Source organism: Oryzias latipes, chromosome 15 (genome assembly GCF_002234675.1).
Source record: "Oryzias latipes chromosome 15, ASM223467v1".
Lineage (NCBI taxonomy): Eukaryota > Metazoa > Chordata > Actinopteri > Beloniformes > Adrianichthyidae > Oryzias > Oryzias latipes.
The window spans coordinates 15,298,978-15,318,484 of NC_019873.2; the positions used below are offsets into that span (position 1 = coordinate 15,298,978).

Here is a 19,507-nt window from a genome sequence, read left to right on the forward strand (position 1 = left end):
TCATGGTCACTTACAAAAGAAATACAAAGTAACCAGTCTTTAGTCCTTAATTCTTGTTTTTTCCAATTTGGATCACTTTTCTCACAAAAAGTGAACTATTTGTTACCTGCGGTTATCACTGTGGTTTATCACTTTTTAATGTGCACCCAGCAGCCAATCAGAATCGAGTATTCACCCGGACCATGGTATAAAAAGTGTTATACCACAGGATAACCGCATGGTGAAAAAAGAAGTTCCGGTTACGTAGCTTAAATGATTTGTATCACTGCACCGGATTCTTTAAAACAACCTTTTGCTTCATCATTTAAAAAAAACAAGTGGTAAGAGGAGAACTTTCTCTCTGAACTGATGCTTTATTCAATCCATTGGAAAGATCAGCATATATATATCGCCGAATCACTGCAGCGGTGGTGTGGCGCGACGCGGACTATTTGTTATGTGGTGCGGCGCGAAGTATGCACACTTCGTCGGCAATTAACCCTTACTTAACGCACACCCAGCAGCCAATCAGAATCGACTATTCAGTCGGACCATGGTATAAACTTGTTTAAACACCAATAACTTAAAATGTTCAAACTTAAACGTTGAAACACATATATAGTATTTGGTCACAATACTTTGTTATGTCTCATTTGTTAGCAATAACAGCAGTCAAACGTCTTCACAAGGTTTCCACAAACTGTTGGTGGTATTTTGGTCCATTCCTCCATGCAGATCTCCTCTAAAGCAGTGATGTTTTGGGGCTGTCGCTGGGCAGCACGAACTTCCAACTCCCTCCAAAAAGTTTCTATGGGGTTGAGATGTGGAGACTGGCTAGCCAGTCCAGGACCTTGAAATGCTTCCTTTGAAACCACTCCTTTGTTAACTGGGCAGTGTGTTTAGGATCGCTGTCATGATGGAAGACCCAGCCATGTTTCATCTTTGGCTACGTTCACACTGCAGGGCTTAATGCTCAATTGTGATTTTTTGAAAAAATCTGATTTTTTTTGCAAGGCTGTTCACATTTCCAATTAAATCTGAACTTTTGTGATCTCCTGTGTGACCGGGAAATGACCCAGAAGTGACCTGCATGCGCAGAAGAGTACTCAACAGTGAACGACGTCCCTGTTGTTTGCAGAAGTAGCTAACGTTAGCAATGGATGTCAGCAACATTGTTGTCAAAGCGGCGCTCTTTTGCATTATTATATTCATTTTCACAAAGGAGCCAGCACAATTACAATCTTCTCATTTTAAGAAGGCATTGGAGACAGGATCGTCTGTGTTAGGGAGGAAGGAGAATGGTAATAAAAGAAGGTTTCCCCCAGCAAAACTGCTATTGACTCTTTATCAACCCGTTCTACAGAATCTAAGGGTCAGAACAGGGAAGTGAACCACGGAGGAGGATCCGCCTTTGGTCCCCCGTGCTTCTGACCATGGTCAGAAAGGGAGAAAAAAAAAAGTAATCGCGGGAAAGGTTCAACACCACGCTCGGCCATTTTGCTGGGAATTTTTAAAAATACGCCCGGTTGCAATAAGAGCCCTCGAGTTTTGCCTGAATAGAGCTGTCACCCCAAATATTAATCAAATCGGTGACCTCGCTTCCCTTCCACTGACTGGTCTCAGCAGCATCTTCCACCATGGTTGATGTTTATGTTCTCGTTCCTGCCTACTTAAACGTAGAATGATGACATTTGTAGCATATCAATTACGTACGGGTCGGATACATGTGGCCGGGGCGTCCAGACGGAGGTCACATTTGAAAAGATCGGATACGTATCAGATTCAGGACCACATACCCAACTGGCCTGGGTCGCATTTGAAAAGATCAGATCTGTGTTGTTCAGACTGTCATGAAAAGATCAGATACAGGTCGCATAGGGGCAAAAAAAAATCGGAATTGGGTCGTTTCGGCCTGAGGTGTGAATGTAGCCTTTAATGTCCTTGCTGAAGGGAGGTTTTCACAGCTTTTTGGTCTTGGCCATAGCTAAGTTTCAAGTGTGACTGTTTGAGGTTGTGGGCAGGTGTCTTTTATAGATGACCAGCTCAAACCATTAATACAGACAACAAGTGGAAGACAGAGAGAGGATCCTCTTAGAAAAGAAGTTACAGGTCTGTGAGAACCAGAAATCTCGCTAGTTTTGTAGGCAACCAAATACTTATTTTCCAACATAATTTACAAATAAATTATTTGAATACTTTTTTGACTCCATTGTGTGTGTAGTCAGTAATTAGCATTTGTAAAAAGTCAGGTTGAGGTGTAGTTGGTGGAATTGTGTGTGTATTCCGTATGGTGATTGCCTGTAGAAAAAAGCCACCCTGCTGAGGCAGGGTGACTAACATCAATGTGCTGTTTATTACAAGAGAAATGAAACATGACTCTTTTTTTCCCCCTAGAATTTAACTGGAAAAGGTGCAAAGCAGACTGTGATAAAGGGTAAATATAAAAACAATTCCAGTGAAACGATGGAGTCACCTGGGGGGTATTCCAGAAAGCATGTTTAAACTACCCTGACTTAAAGCCTGAACTCTGGCCGAAATCCGCCTGAACTTGCTTACTCTGGGTATGTCGGTTCCAAAAGACCGGATATGAGTTAGCGTAATTACACTAGACTTGGTAACCCTGGGTTAATGCATGTGCACATCAGGTACATAAAGACATTCTCAATGGATCGGCGATTTCCCGAGTCACCATGGAAACGCGTGGTGAAAAAAAAAGAAAGCGCTTCAGTGACACGAGTCTGAGATTTTAATGACGGCGTATGAAGATTATACGCCCATCAAAAAAGTAACACGGTTGCATCATCAAAAGAAAGAGTTTCTGCTTGTAGTAAAAGAACAGACAAAGTAAAAGCACGAGTTTCTGATCTTATTTCCATTTTCCTTGTGACGCATATATAACTTATCCAATTTTGCCAACTTAAATGAATTACTTCTATTGGTAACAAGTAACTGAGTTAAATTTATTCAAACTAATGTCTTACTTCTAAAAAAATTAGTGTTTATACAACTCAAATTTACATATTTATCTAACTAAATGTCATATTACTCCAATTCAATTAATCTTTTTTCCATATTAATTTATTATATTTCTTGAACTCTCATATGTCTACGTTTGAGCCGGCAGATATACTCATTTACATAACAATAAAAAGAAAGAAACTATATACTGGTACTTGACATGGATACATTTATTTACCAATTTTCCAAAATTACCCCTACAGCACCTGTCAGTAGGGGTGCTATATAAATTCATTATCCTCTCCCTCCCTCACACTCATGGTGCAGAGACTTGAGCATAGTAGGACAAAATAACTAGGCAAAACACAGTAAAACAGTTAAATAACTAAACACATTTGGTCAAAAACCCACACTTAAACCCAAATCCGTCCAGACAGGCAAAGGGAATGGTTTCCCACAATTCCTTGCAGTGCCGACCTAACAGCAGCACCAGAGTTACACCTACTTAATTGAATTAATTTGAATGAAAGTAAAATAACTGTCTGTTAACTACGTGATATTTTTAAGCTGACCTAACTAAAAAAAATGATTATAATACTTAAGTTAGATCAATGTAAAAAAGTTTATTTTTCCAACATCCATATGTGGTCTTATCACCCTCTCGTGGTGGAAAAAAGTATTATCTGAACTTCTTCATCCACTAACTCATCTTCAAATGGACACACCATGCTGCTTCACCTCTCTGTAAACAAACTAACCTTCAACTAAACCTGCTCCGGACCAGGTTATGTTCAGAGCATGAGTTGCCATTGCAACTTGACCTACCCTGAAACATACTTCCATTTCTGGAACCGAAAGCTGAGGTTATCAACTTCCTTGGCCTCAAACTTACCGTGGGAGCTAGCATAACCTGCTTTCTGGAATACACCCCAGGACGTCCATGAAAGACAACAGTGGTGGATGATCGCAGAATCATTTCCATAGTAAAGAGGAACCTGTTCACAACAGCCAACCAAGTGAACAACACTCTCCAGGAGGTAGGCGTTTCAATATCCAAGTCTACCATAAAAAGAAGACTGCATGAAAGTAGATACAGAGGGTACACTGCAAGATGCAAGCCACTCATGAGCCCCAAGAACAGGAAGGCTAGATTGGACTTTGCTTCAACTAAACCTGCTCCAGACCAGGTTACGTTTAGAGCATGAGTTGCTATGGCAACTTGACATACACTGAAAAATACCTCCATTTTTGGAACCGAAAGCTGTGGTTATCTGCTTCTTTAGTCTCAAACTTACCGTGGGAGCTAGCATAACCTGCTTTCTGGAATACCCCCCAGTACTAATGTAAACAAGAACAGTACAAACAGATTCTGAGGCATGTCATGTATGTAGCAAAAGACTGAAGCCACTTACTATCTGAAAGTGTTCTTTAATCAGTCTGGCAACATTTTGAGTTCAAAAAAAAATCTGCCAACAAAAATCTCACTGCTTCTGTCTTTTGTCTGCTATTACAGATTTTAATAATAGAAAAACAATCATTTATATCTCCAAAAATATGATAAAAAAACAGAAGAGACTTATTCTTGGTTAAAGACAGCTGCCTGGAGGAGATCAAATGTCATCTCACTTATTTCAAAAGCCAGATGTTCCTGTGTTGAGTCAGAGAAGATGTCTGCATTTCCCACTTGTCCGCTACTCTGTTGGGAGGTTTGGAGAGTGCTTAGAGTTGAATAGATGACTCTGGCTCGTTGCTCCTCTGAGGGCTGGTCTGTCCAGCAATAACTGGGCAAGGATGGCGAGTGAAGCAGGAAGTATGCAGATGACAAGTAGACTTTAGTGAACTCTTGCTTCAGATATGAAAGATCTCTCTGAAAAATATTTGACAGGCAACAGTCCATCAACAATGCCCAGCAAGCACTGGGATTTTCATTCTGACAGCATCCTCTGCAGGCCTGTGATGTTATTGCACAAACAGGCTTCTACGTTTGCTACCACACTAAATACTAAATGTGGAGATGTATTCCTCCCTGCTGAAAGAAGGGTGTGTATATCTCCTCAATAACGGAGGAGGAATAGTCACCTTCTGCGCTTTGCTCATGCCGTTTTCAGCCTCCAACCAAGCACTCTGAAAGATTTGAATGTGAGAAAACAATTACACTTCCATTCAAATACATTCAAAACTACTACAAATGAATGCATCCTATTTGCAAAGCATTTAAAGGCAAATGGGTAAACAAAGTTCTCCCTTCAGACCCTGAGAGCGTCCAGCAGGTCCGTCTGGTCCAGCAGCACAGGAAAGCTAGAGAGTATCGGACTGCACATCAGATCTGAAACAGAGACAAAGGAGGACCTGGAGATCCCGCTGAGTCGTGGGAATGTGTGGAGATCTGGTATGCGGTACCTGCGTTCTGGATGGAAACGCGGTCCATCAGCAGAGCCTCGGCCAGCAGCTGTCGGTGCAGAGCCAGGAGGTTAACGCAGCTCAGACAGTGCAGAAGAGTCTCTGGAAGCACACTGAAGGAGGAGGGAGAAAAAAGGACTTTATAATTCCATTAACTGTTTAAGTAGTAGTAAGTTTATTTCAAATCAAATCAACATTTACCTGGAAAAAGAAAATATAAGTCAATACATGACTTGGAAAATAAGATTTGAAAGGGGGTTTAAAAGCGTCTTGTCTGGGTTTGCTTCAAATCATTCCCTTAATGTTATCTGATTAAAATAACAAAAAAAAAAACACTTTGACTTCTATGAGACGACATAACAAGTGACTGATGGAACCCATTTGTTTAGAACAGGGGTCTAGAACCTGAGGTTCTGGGGCCATGTGTGCCTCATTTATCCCTCCATTGTGGTTTTGAAGAAAAATGCTAACAGTTTGAAAAAACAATAGGTTTGTCAGTCAGTTAGGTTTTAACATTTATGGTCTGTAAAAAACTTGAAAAATGGCTCCATTTATGTTAAAGATTGCAGACCCCTGGTTTAGATTATATCAACAAGACAACTATATGAAGGAAAAGAAAAGCAGGAAAGTGGAAGAGAACATCTGGGAATGGTAGAAAAATGTTGAAATTAGCGTGTTTGAAAAAAAGTGCAAACTAACGTAGACGATGTTTTTACTATCCTGTTAAAAAAGCCAAAATCTGAGTTGTATTTTGTTGAAAAATAACACATTTCTGCTATGTTGTAGAGTTAGACCAATATAGTTGCACCTAGCTTAGCATGATACAGTAAAAACCCAAAATCGCCTTCCTCTGATCACTGCAATTATTTGGACTCATGTGAGTCAGTAATGTGTGCGGCTACACCTAATAGGAATTTGTTGATCCAGCATCAGTTCCCATGATCTACTGCATGCATTGAGGCTTTGCCGTAGGCTTTTGACATTGGTCCTCCCACCATAGTTGCGTTCTGGTTCGACGATTGGTCGATTTCATCTTTACAACCAGTTTGGGCAGCCGCCTGGCATTGAGCATCTGTTGGAAAACACTGCCAGGGGCTTAGGAGGAGAGAAGGTGTACAGTTTGCACTCATCAGCACAGTTTTTCTGGCGTCATGACAACATTAGACTTTCTGATGCTCTTACATCCTCTTGAGACTGAAGTCTCCAATGTGACATCTTTGTCGTACGGAGTGCCACCATTCACTGGCAGCTCGTACGTCCTAAACACATGAAACGACATTATATGGTGTTTGTGACAAATGACTCATAGCATACGGTTATCATTTAGCTGGTATGTGTTGAAGAGTTTTGTGTTTCTACTTGTTAGAGAGTGGATTTCCAGTCTCGTCGAATAGTTTCAGGAAGGCCCAACCACAACTCAATTCTCCTTTCTCCCCTGTTGACTAAAAGCAGAGCAACATCAGACAAATATGGCTCCACAAAGTCTAATTTCCCAGTCCTGTGGCAAAAAAAATTCTCTTTTTTATTTTGCATTAACTCTTACATTTCGAATAAAAGTGACTCCAAGCTCAAAGAGGATTCCTAGATTAGGAGACACAGAGTTGCAGCGCAAGAAACAGTCTCCGTCCATTAGGACGGGCAGCAAGCCGGTCATCTGCAAAAAAATCAACAAATAAGTACTAATACTCTTTTTAGATGATGGGACATAAAACTGGTTAGACATACCTTTGGAGAAAAGCTCCATGTCTTGGGGTTCTTGGGGTTGTATGCTGCTCTGACTGTGTGGATGTTACTCAAAACCTAAAACACAAGGAGTTTAATAAGGAACATGAATTTCCACTTCTCTGCCACTGAGGCAGGACTTACTTAAAACTCTACCTGTGATCCATCGAAGGCACAGACACGGACGTGTCTGCTGAGGACCTGAACTCCGACCCCAGGAGTGGGAATCAACCTGCAACTCCACAAAGTGAAGCAAACACTGGTCTTGACCTGGCGAGCATGTACCTAGGTCAAATGAAAGCACTATTATGAGCCCCCACATCTCCACATAAACAGAGGAGAAAAAAATGGAGATGGTCACGCTCACCCTGCCGGTGTCTGGGTTCAGGAGGAGGTCTTTAAAGGAGAGCTGAGATTGGCTGAGCTCAGGTTTAATGTAGCGACTTGCCCTGTACGTTTCACCTGCGACATTACGCACATATCAAGAGCTTTGTTACTTAATCAGTTTATACACAGAAGATTCAACTGCAGCGGTGAGGAAGACTGCGGTTATCAACTGAAATGCCTTCACTCTGACTATCTTTCTGGCACACACACATCGTAAGAAATAACTGGAAGTGAATCCAAACACACAGGGAGACTGGTGAACACTTTCTATTTTATAAAATGTACATTAAGGTGAATTTTTAGAGAACTTTTCATTTCATGAAACATCGTCTACAATCGGGCAAAAACACATTAGGACAAACTGGTCACTAGTCTTGTCCGGTCCAGTTTTCTACACCAGAAAGTCGGATATCTGTGGTATTTAAAAAACAAAAAGACGGAAATAGTAGCTATTGTCAGAGTACCGTGATCTGCCCTGGTACTAAGCTCTTACTGCGTTCAAATAGTGCTGTTAGCAAAAGATTACCTTCCTCCTCCAGCAGTTTACCGAGAGTGGATGGTCTGAATCCCGGTGGAATAGCTCCCATGGCTGACAGCACATCAGTTGCATCAACCTGAAGCATGAGAAATTTCAACTTTAATTTTTAACTTTATTTTTTTAAAGCCGCGCCTGTTAGCTCTAAAAGAGGAAAACTAAATTTTTGTAGAGTTTACCTCTTTCAGAGCCTTTCTGACCGTCGACCAGTTGGAGACACTGCTGTCAAAGCAATTGAAGGACAAGCACAGATATTTGTTAGTTTGCTTTTTGACTGATTAAGTAAATGATGAAAACTATAAGAACGTTCTGTTCTTGACGGATACTCTGATTTATATCACAAAAGTTTTCTGAGATGTTCATCAAAGTTCAACTGAACCTGTTTTTGTCCTGTTCACCATTGAAGTCTTTGCCAACTTCTGCTTCTACCTCCTCATCTTCAGCTTCATCTTCTTCTTCGCTGTCTTCTTCATCGCCATTGTCTTCCTCATTGTCATCATCAACACCACAGCCAAACTAAAAGACAATGTTCACCTCCACAGTCTTTAATTTTTGTTTGCATTTCAGTTTATTCTTCTTCTCGGTGAAGAGCAAATATTTATTTAAATATCTAAAACTGTATAAATCTGAGTGAAGGTGTCTGAAATGGACCATGTACCTTCAGAAATGTCTTTGGAACCACTCCTCTGTTGCCTTTCGAGTCCTGAGCGAGCCACCAACCATCCACCGTCTTTCGGATGATCCTCAACACCTCTCCTCTCTGAAAAAGAGACAGCAATAAGACTTAAGGTTTTTGTTGGCCAGGAGCTACGTACAAAACACATTTTCACAGAAGCACATTTTTAAACACTGAATTAAATGAGGAGAATATGATTTTACAACATTAAAAAGGCTATAAATCTAAAAGCATGTTGATGGAAAACCTATTAAGATGGATCGTCTTTCATCTCTTGTGCTATCCTAGACACTTTAACATTGGGAGTTGGATCATCTAGACCCACTAGACTGTGCTCTGAACCTTTTTTCTTCATTGATTTGTCATCTTCACTGGTGTCCATGGATTACATGAAATCTTTCCACCTTTATCCACCTTTGTCATGGTAGGGAGGACATGTCAATGGTAAGCTTGACCCCATAGGATAGCACAAAGGTTAAACAAAGTACAACTATTTGCCATGAAGTGGCTATGGCTCCATCTTCTGATTTTATCAAGTACTGCATTCAAATAACATTCAACATTCAAATAACACTAATGCTCCAATTTTGCCAAGAATCAACACATAAGCAGTTCATTTAAAAGGTGCCTGGAAAGTGAAATAAGTTTTTATATTGCATGCATACATTGACACACAATTTAAGCTGATGTTCTTTTGCTACATTACTTTTAAAAATGCAAAGAAAGAAAAAAACAAATTCATAAAATTAGCTTCAGTCTTTCTGAAAAGGGGGGATTTACCTGAACTGACAGATCTCCTTCCTCTTCTCCTTTGAAATCACTCAGGACAGTGTAGATCCAGAGGTCTGATTGTAATGGTGGCTTTACAGCCTTTTTATCATCTGAGTCTTCATCACTGTCATCATCACTACTGCTTTCCTCATCTTCATTAGCCTCCCTTTGACTCTCATCCTTTGAAACGTCACTGTAGAATAAGACAAGATAGGAAGTTTAAGTTTTCCATCACACACACACAAATATCTCTGGTTCTGGGAGACTCTTGAAGTCTCAACAGCAGCAGGGATAATTGCAAATGGAACTTCTTGTAAAAAATGATGAGTCTGGAATTTGTTTCTCTATATTCTGCTGGAGCTGACCCGGTGTCACGACTGGGTCCAGGTGGTGAAAGATCCAGAGAAAGATCATTCAGACGCTCCACGATTTTCTGCAGCCGTCGCTCTTCTTCCTGTTTCCTCTGATCATAGTTACCCACAGGAGCTGGCTCCTCGGCCTGCAAAACAGTACATCACATTATAAAGTGACATCACTGACTACTTAGACTGTTGTCTTACTTTGCTGCACCTATTATCCCTTGTGCTATCTTAGATGACCCCACCCTTACATTGACGTGTTCTCCCTACCATGACAAAGGTGGATAAAGGTGGAAAGATTTCATGTAATCCATGGACACCAGTGAAGATCACAAATCATTGAAGAAAAAAGGTTCAGAGCACTGTCTAGTGGGTCTAGATGACCCAACTCCCAATGTTAAAGTGCCTAGGATAGCACAAGGGTTACAAATGACAGTTGGAGGCATATGAACCTTTGTGAGCTTTTGCAAAGTCTTTAGTGTCTTCTCTGCTGACATCTGCAGATCTTGACATCTGTTGGGAAATATAAATGCAACACAAGTTTAATTTAACACTTCTTGTTTGCGATAGTACATTTAAACTGAGAGTTTCTTTAAGTATTAATTTACTCTAATAAAAAGAGACAAAGAACTGTAAAATCCAACAATAAAATTGTATTTAAAGCAACATCAATATCCATCCAACTATAAAGATCACCACTGAAGGTAAAAATATGTATAGAGAAAATCTGGACAGACTTCCAGCCTTAAGAAGAGCAGAAACGATGTGATCCAATGATATTTTGAGAAGCTCCTAGTTAATTTGCTATTTATTGTGAAAGCTTTCACAGACGTGTTTCTTGAAAGCATAATGTTTACATTTTTACATGTATAATGGGTGTGGACTCTGTTGTGTACTTAAGATAACAGTGACAAAAAAAGTTAACATTTATAGTTGGAATTACAGTTTTTAGTTTTATAGCTATTTGCTCTTGTTTGGCTAATGAACAGACACTGCTTTTTGGAAGCAATGAAACTAGTATAGAAACGATTCATACCTTCGAAAAGCCTCTTCATTAGATCCAACCTTACTTTGCACATCCTTTACCAAATTATCGACCTGTTTTAGGAAAAAAAATTACAGAAATTGTGAGTATGTTTAATTGTATGGTATATGATTTTTGAATAATAATATCTCGGTTGCTTAATTCAATGATCTGATCAGTGGATGCCTTCTAGCTTTTCAATGATAAAATATTTCTTTGTGCTATTATTCACATCTGCCTGCATCTCCGTTGCTTAAATCGGACTTGTTCAAAAGCACAAGTTTACAGGGGTTTACTTTACATTTGCCTACCTAAAAATGCAACATCTAGGCTTCAAATCAAGATTTATTTCTTCTTACCCTGCCCAACACTGCTTTTTACGGTTAGTTTATTGTACACGAGAGGGTGCTATTATAAAACACACCTGCTTTTTTAGTTCATCCACTTCTCTCTGGACAAGTTGTAACGGTCCTCTTCTTTTAAGCGGCATCTAGGCTCTATTTTGGGTCTGAAGAAAGTCTCATTTGTTAGCCAAACGCCTAGCTTGCTAATATGACGCCAGAATCACTAGTTGCTAGGCAACATACTTTTGTGTAAATCGTTAAAAAATGTTACGTATTAATATTTTATGTATTAAAAGTATATTTTTATGTATTACGCATTGTTTGAATACTAAAGATAAGCTTTGTAAAACTAGAAACAAATGCAAAAATATCTGAAACGCGACTATCCCTGCTTCAGTAACAAGTAAATAATGCGCAGTTACCGCCCCCCAGTGGCCTGGCGTGAAACATGGCCAAAAAATGTAAGCAGCTGTAAGAAAAGCTGACGTTACACGAATTTAAAATGAACCTTTCTAAAAGTTTTCTTTACTGGAAAAAAAATAATTTCATATAGCATTTTTTAAACAAAAAAACCACAGTGATGTTTTTGGTAACTACAACGCCATTACTGAGCTTTCAATTGAAATAAATAATGTCCTTATTGAAAGTGTTACAGAAATCCAATTTTTAGGGGTTGTTATCGACGACAAATTGAATTGGAAGCAACACATCAGACACATACAAACTAAAGTCTCAAAAAGTATTTCAATGATAGATAAATCTAAATATATATTAGAATACGACAGTATATATTTATTGTACTGCACCTTAATAGTACCATATTTCACCTACTGTATAGAAATTTGGGGGAATAATTGTAATACCTCACTACATCCTCTTTTTTACTTAAATAACGAGCCATCAGAAATGTACATAAAGCCGGATATCTTGATTTATTTAATTTATTTCATCGATCTGGACTTTTAAAACTGTATGACCTTGTGGATTTTTACACTGCACAACTTCTCTACAGAGCTAGTCGGGAATCATTACCATTCAATATCCAAAAACAGTTCTTAGGAAGCTACAAACTGAGAAGATTTAGGAACTTTAGGATCAAATGGATAAGAAAAACAAAGAAAAGTTTCTATGTGTCGGTGTGTGGAACTAAACTTTGGAACGGGTTAAGTAATGAACTTAATCTTCAAATATCCAACTATTGAAGAATAGGTATAAAGAAACTTTGAATTCACAATATGAAGATAAGAGGAGTTAAGGATCAACACGTGTGTGAATAATTCCAAATATATGTGTGAACTTGACTGTGGTGAAATAATCATTACAACCAATGAGTATTAATGTGCAAAAATGATTACTAAAATGTTTGAATTACAATCAATAAGCTATTGATTTTCCTTACTTGATATGCAATGTGCAGCAATAATTACTGGTTTAATGTGATAATGTGTTCTAATAATAATCAATTGTTATTACATAATGGTTACCGTTACTGTTTACTGAAATCAAGAATGAATGTTTTCTGAAGATATTCAATCATTACTAGACACTGGATATTGTTCCTTGAAAAGAATCTATCGGATCAGAACTTGATTACAAAAACTATAAAACTATAAAATGAATTAACTCAATAGGGGTTTTTGGCTTCTTTCCACTCCTTTTCAGGCAATAAATCAAGCTCTACTTGACTTTAGTTAATCACTGTATTTATTTAAGCAAATGTGATTTAAGTGAAGTTTTGATTTTTTTTTTTTCTGTCTTTTTAATCTATGCATTTCAACATTTACGTAATGAGTTTGATAAATATGTGTAAATTATATATTGCTTTGACTAAAATGCTTGAAATAAATCAAAAAATCAAAATCAAAATCAATCAAATCGACGTTATTTTTGAAAAATCATTCATGTTTTTAGAATATCTAATTATTTACAAATATTCACTTCAGCCATTTTGGTCTAAATTTAAAATACTATATTTCAACATATTCAGTTTTTTTAAGCATTATTTTAGCTTACATTTGTTGGGGGGAGGGGGATTGTTTGGCCTTTTATAATTCACCGTCCTCACCTTTAATTGTGTGCGCATGCGCAAAATGACAGTTGTGTAAGTCTTTTTTTAAATGACCATAGGGGGCGCACTTCAACTGTTGTGAAACGTGTTGTAGTCAGGTTTACTTCGTTAGTTTCAGTTTTTTATAGATAGAAAGTGGACAATTGAATAATTAGAATATATTGGGTCACTTGTCAGTCTTACTGTCCATTATTTGTGGCAATGAAAATTATTTGAATATTTAATCCATTTGAATACTCTCACTTCTACGACCTATTTTCTTCCAAAAATTCTACTTTACGACTCCGTAGGTGTACTTGAAAGCAGCAAATAGTAGGTGGTACGTCGTTTCACAGTCCCACGTGTTGTTATTTTCTTGACATGGCTGCCCCCATAGCTCTCATTCAAGGTGCCAGCAGAGGACTGGGGCTTGCGTTCTGCAAACATATATTAAAAAACAACCAGTTCGCTTCCGTAATAGCGACTTGCAGAAACCCGGACGGGGCAGACGAGCTGCGTGGATTGATTGGACAACATCCGGCCAGACTCACGATGTTGAAGCTGAACGTGAACCAGGAGGATGATATCCGTGGAGCCGCAGAGCAGGTGAAGGAGGCCTTTGGGAGGCTTGATCTTCTTGTCAACTCCTCTGCTATGCTTCACCCTTCCGGAAAAGGAGAGACCAGCCTGAGGGACGTTTCTGCACAGGTACAGTACTGTACTCAAAAGGGCCATGCAATGTGAATTTCTATCATGATTCATTCATGAAGGGTGGAGGAAGGGAGGGAGCCCAATCAGTCATATAAAAAAACTAAACAAATGCAAAACAATAAAAGAAAAGATTGCTCTCTTATGAGTTTCCTTTATGACAATTGAAACTTTGCTTTTCAGGGGATCGTTTCCACTTTGACAACCAACACAGTGGGTCCCTTGGTCATGGCCAAATATTTCTCCCCCCTCCTGCAGAAGGGTGCTGGCGGTTTTGGTCAACAGCCTTCAGAGAAAGCAAAGCAGCACAGCGGCATCATAGTCAACATTACAGCCAAAGTAGGCTCCATTGGAGACAATGGTATCTACCACACGCATGTGTCTCTGAAGCCCTTTCTGTGGGTGTTTTCTATCTATGCAAACTTTGAGCAGAGAGAAAAAAAAAACAATGACTTCCTTCTGATCAAGTATTATTTTTCTCTTCCCAGGACTTGGAGGCTGGTATAGCTATCGAATGTCCAAAGCAGCTCTGAACATGGCCACCAGGAATTTGTCCATAGAGCTGGGCCGCAGTCGACCAAAGGTGTCATAGCTTTACTGTTTTACCTAAAAAAAAATCATCCATATATGCAGATTAAAAACTATTGGAAAAACACAAATGAAACGTTTAAAAACCAAAGGTAGGTTATTAAAAAAATAAGAAATAGCTTCCCATTTGTCAAAAAGCAGCCACTAACTCTTATTTCTGATTGCCTTTTAATTAACAATGGAATCTAAAGGTGCAATATATTTACTTTAAATATGTATTTCCAGACATTTTCACTTTGGAGTTTCTTATCCACCCCATAATATCAGAGCCATGTTAGCCAATAACAGAATACATCCCAAACTTAAGAAAACGAAAAATAAAATAAAATAATTTGTTACAATGCACATTGCATGCTGTAATATTCATAGTACCAATCTAAAAACTATAAAACTTGTTTGAAATTTGCTGAATACTACTGTTACAAAATGAAAGGAAAAATATTTTTAAAGTTTGTTTTTTATTTTTATTCCAATGCAGGTCATAAGAAAATGTTAGTGAAAGACCTTAAGCTGATTATTTCAGGAAGGTGATGATGATTTCGCTGTTCGCATCGGATGTGTCAGTTTTTGTTTACTTTGCACAGTTTAAATGACTGGATTCCTTCAATTGGCGCCCAAGTCTCCTCAGAGATGTTGTATCTGCAATCGTGATCCTTGACAGACTTATGCTAGCAAAGGTCAACTGCTTTTTGGGGCACAAGACTTCTGCATCCTTCAGCATTTTTCAATAAGTTCACCATCCGAAAATGTTTTGGATGTTTGCTCCAACTTGTTTGCAATAAGGTATCTAGGTGTCACTGCTCTATCACTGACATCACGCTGCAGTAAAAGCAGATGGTTGTTCTTTCAGTCCAGCTAATAGTTAGTAAATCTTCTCTTTTCTTAACTGCAAATGGTGAAGCTTTTTCTTTGTGATGAGTCTCATAGTGATGCTGAAAGTTATATTCTTTGAGCACTTTTTGATGACATACCAAGCATTCAGGTTTTGCATTCAGTTCCGTGAACAAATAAAACATTTATTTTCCTGGAAAGCTCACTTTCACTCCACTTCAACCTTTTTTCCTTTTTGACAACATTTTGGTCATTATGGTGTCACAACTGATCATTCTTATAGCAACATAACAGCGATGAGGCTAGCGCAGAACCAAATAACCTCTTATCCAGACACAGAGCTGTTAGGTTTCGCTTTTGGCACGTTCAAAGATATGCTGTTTCACCTGTTTTGCTTTTCCTTTACTCCCCCTAGTGGCAGATTTGCGCATTTCAGTTATGTCTTTAAAAAATCATAACTCGCCACAGGAATGGACTAGAAACGTGCTTTCTTTTTTAAACATCCTTATAATTTTTACTCTTCATGACTGGGCCGGATTGAACCATCTTGCGGGCCGGATACGGCCCACAGGCCGTATGTTTGAAACCCCTGATCCAGTGGGTCTAGGATAGCACAAGGGTTTAACACAATCCCTTCATTTCGTGGGTTAGTAAGTAATTGGACAATTGACTTCCATGCTATTGCACGGGCAGGTGTGGGCAATTCTCTTGTTATGTTATTATAAGTGAAGCAGATAAAAGGCCTGGAGTTTGCATTACTTAACATGAAATGAAGGGATTTTGTTTAAAAAATGCTTTAGTTTTTCACATTTTTATCTAATCTTTTTGTTCAACCCATGGAATAAAAGCTGAAAGTCTGCACTTCAGTGGCATCTGAGTTTTTTTATTTAAAATTCACTGTTGTAATGTACAGAAACAAAATTAGAAAGAATGTGTCTCTGTTCAAATATTTATGGTCCTGACTGTAGATGTGTTGGACTTTGGTGCAACTTGCGACTGAGAAGTCTCTGATGTTAACAGACAAACTTTCATCAACCCAAAGAAATGCATCCCTTTTATTTAGATTTATAATTCGGAAAGTATTTCAGGATGTATGCTGTAGGTTTGGGTATAGTTTAGCTGTGATCGCTGTTGCGCTTAAGGAAATGGTCAGATAATAGGAGCTTAAAGGTGGGATTGCGTACATTGTTGTTTAAAAATGTCAAATGATATTGTGTGTGGGCAGATTTTCATGGCAGATCTCATATTTGCAGTATGGAGGAGCACCAAGCCATGCTCTTGATCCGTATATCTCACCCAGCAAGTCCGCTTTTTTATGCCTGCACCTTTCTGTCTGCACACAAGGCCAACGTCCCCTTAAATCCACTCCTTGTGGGACTAACATATGATATGTTCAATGAGATTGACTTCATGTCTTTTATTTAAAAAAAAAATCAAATGACAATTGTTTTCTTATTCCATACCGTATATTCAGTAAAGTCTTAGATGATGCATTTTTAAAATTTTGCATCATAAATGCTTATTGCTGTTATTTACCTTATTTTGTTCTTCTTTCAGGTGGTTTGCGTGTCTTTACATCCAGGTACCGTGAACACAGAGCTCTCCAGGCCTTATCACAAAAATGTTCCAAAGGACAAGTTGTTTAGTTCTGAACAGTCTGTGAGCTGTTTAATGAGCATCATAAACTCACTAAGTATTGAAAAAACTGGAAAGGCATACAACTGGGATGGGACCGAACTTCCTTGGTAGAAAAACAAAGTCGGAAAACCAAAAGAGAAGTTACGCTTCTTGAACTGACTGTATAAGATGAGTGTCCTGAGATGAGCTGGATGTCTCAAATAACAGAACTGAAACAGGCTCTGAGTAGAAAATAAATAAACCTTATGTTCTGCCTTAAATATAATAAATGTCCTAATCTTGTTTCTATTCCTTTTGCTTAAAAAAAAGAGCAAAGGATTTTATACTAAACAGAAATACAAAACTTTGAATGGATAAGAAACATGCCTCAGTGACCCCACAGAAAATATACAGTCTCTAATGTTTATCATCTGAAATACTTTGGAAGAATGGGGAGAAAGCTGCATGGTTTATACTGTTACACGCCATCTAGACCTACAGAATAATTAAAAGTACAAACTGAGATTTTCTGTAAACCCCCGATACCTCGTTTTAAAAGTTTTTTTATAGAATGTATGCTGTTTAATTTTTATATTTGTAATCATTACATTTATGCAGTCCTGTGACTCACCAAAAAGTCGAACAGAATCATGTATTTGCATAAGAAACCATTAAAATATGCTGGAGGTTTGAAGTATTTGCTTGGTCATTTTACTAAAAATATGTTTGAAATAGGACTAGTGACAAAGAGGAACTTCCTTGAAAGGCAGCAAATGTTTCTGTTTGCAAAGATCCAAAGTGTGCTTTTACATTTCTGTGGAATAGGATTTGGTGTGACATCACAGTCCAACTTTGGTGGTTTCCAAACAGACGGTAACAACATTTAAAGTTTAACTTATTTCAATATATCAGATTTAAATATTGTTTAAGTAGGAGATATTCTCCCAGCAATTTTTTCTTACACTAATTGGCGTGATTGTTGTGCTTGTGCATGCCATGTGTGCAGCAGACATAGTAAGCTGGGGCTAATTACCAGGGTTGTCACTGCACTCAATCCTGTTAAAGGATGTTTGGATCTTACTGACCTGATTCCCACATCCTTTGGGTTACGGGTAAATACATTGGATTTCCAAAACATTCATTTCTGTCCTTGAACAGTTTAATAGTACATATATCTTTACCTAATGATTGTGTGGCATCAGATATAAAACATAATTCATAACTGCAACTATTTATTGTTTTGTCAATCTAGCTGTGCTTTTGCAAAACCTCATATTCAATCATCTTGCCCCAAATATCAGGACCTGATTTAGCCTGCCTCACTATGGAGTGCAGTTATCAGGGGGGGAAGTCTAAGTGTGCTGACAGTTTGGGGTGTCATATCCCTCCACTCTTCCTCGCGCTACATCCTCTGCATTTACCGGGCTTGGGACAGGCACAAACGGTTTGTGCCTTGTTTGTGCCGTTATTTTTTTTATGTCTGTACAATGTGTCCATCTGTCCATCCTAGTGTTTTTTTAGTCTTTTACTTTATTTATTTATTATATTATTATTATTTATCACAATCTTCCACTTTCGCCTTCTCCCATCAGGGGTCGCCACAGCGAACAAGTCGCATGGTAAATTTGGCAATGTTTTACGCCGGATGCCCTTCCTGACGCAACCTTCTCAAACCGGGCTTGGAACCGGCAGAGTTAGAGAAGGGAACAGGGAGCAGCCTGGAGTCGAACCCTAGCTCCTGCTGGTCTGCGGCGCCATCCGTCCGTGACTCCAGGGTTCGACTCCGGGCTGCTCCCTGTTCCTTTCTCTGCTTCTGTGCCAGTACCAAGCCCGGATAAATTGAGAGGGTTGCATCAGGAAGGGCAACCGGCGTAAAACATTGCCAAGTTAATCATGCGACTCATCCTCAAAGGAGAGGTTGTTTTGCTGTGGCAACCCCTGATGGGAAAAGCCAAAAAAGAAGGAAGCAGAAGACAAAGGCATTATTGTCCCCCCGCCTTGCCCATGTTTATTATCGACCATGTCAAATTCTCAATAAAAGAACCAATAGTGTTTTTAATTATTAATATGCGGTTTCAATCACCTTTATAATGCTTGCATTAAAATGTATTAAGAGTGTTTAGGATATCAGACTTTTTATTTAAAAGATGTATGCTCTACTAAATGTTTTAGTCTAGACAAAATTTGGTCATTTTTACTTAAAATAAAACATTGGGGGGAAAAAATAGACAGTAAAATATATATATATATATATATATATATATATATATATATATATATATATATATATATATATATATATATATATATATATATATATATATTTTTTTTTTTTTTTCTGGTGAGGGATTGTTTTTTTAATTGAACCTTTTCTAATTTTCAATCTGCTTTCTTCACTAAAAAAGGTGACCGACCTTTGTATACTATTGATGGGATTTTTATCTAACGCCATGTTTGCTATTACTGACCAGACATGTGATCGCAGGTTTTGTAACGTTTTATTGGATGTTGCACTCTGGTTCTCACAGTTCACATGCGTGACCGACAGACTGACCGTGGCA

The 19,507-nt window shown here is 38.4% G+C and overlaps 2 protein-coding genes across 4 annotated transcripts; one reads left to right on the forward strand and one right to left on the reverse strand.

The window, feature by feature from the left end:
• Positions 1 to 4,345: 4,345 nt before the first annotated feature.
• nphp1 (nephrocystin 1) lies at positions 4,346 to 11,592 on the reverse strand. 2 transcript variants are annotated; one of them, XM_020709413.2, is made up of 20 exons: positions 11,236 to 11,592; positions 10,824 to 10,885; positions 10,240 to 10,300; positions 9,794 to 9,927; positions 9,438 to 9,621; positions 8,640 to 8,741; positions 8,361 to 8,497; positions 8,161 to 8,203; positions 7,973 to 8,060; positions 7,427 to 7,521; positions 7,216 to 7,344; positions 7,063 to 7,137; positions 6,881 to 6,991; positions 6,697 to 6,779; positions 6,520 to 6,596; positions 6,337 to 6,432; positions 5,338 to 5,454; positions 5,190 to 5,263; positions 5,017 to 5,061; positions 4,346 to 4,804 (listed from the first exon to the last, which is right to left on the reverse strand). In XM_020709413.2, exons 1-20 carry the CDS (start codon positions 11,299 to 11,301, stop codon positions 4,514 to 4,516), a joined length of 2,070 nt encoding a protein of 689 aa, XP_020565072.1. In that variant the 5' UTR covers positions 11,302 to 11,592; the 3' UTR covers positions 4,346 to 4,513. The 2 variants fall into 2 exon arrangements, with proteins under 2 accessions (XP_020565072.1, XP_020565073.1); XM_020709414.2 differs by having other exon boundaries at positions 8,161 to 8,200; positions 11,236 to 11,590.
• A 1,931-nt stretch (positions 11,593 to 13,523) lies between these two features.
• Positions 13,524 to 17,640, forward strand: LOC101175020 (C-factor). Of its 2 annotated transcripts, XM_011484264.3 has the most exons (5): positions 13,524 to 13,910; positions 14,094 to 14,271; positions 14,399 to 14,493; positions 16,583 to 16,713; positions 16,887 to 17,057. In XM_011484264.3, the coding sequence occupies exons 1-5, from the start codon at positions 13,584 to 13,586 to the stop codon at positions 16,918 to 16,920; spliced, it is 765 nt and encodes a 254-aa protein (XP_011482566.1). In that variant the 5' UTR covers positions 13,524 to 13,583; the 3' UTR covers positions 16,921 to 17,057. The 2 variants fall into 2 exon arrangements, with proteins under 2 accessions (XP_011482566.1, XP_004077326.1); XM_004077278.4 differs by lacking the exon at positions 16,583 to 16,713 and having other exon boundaries at positions 13,534 to 13,910; positions 16,887 to 17,640.
• Positions 17,641 to 19,507: the final 1,867 nt, after the last annotated feature.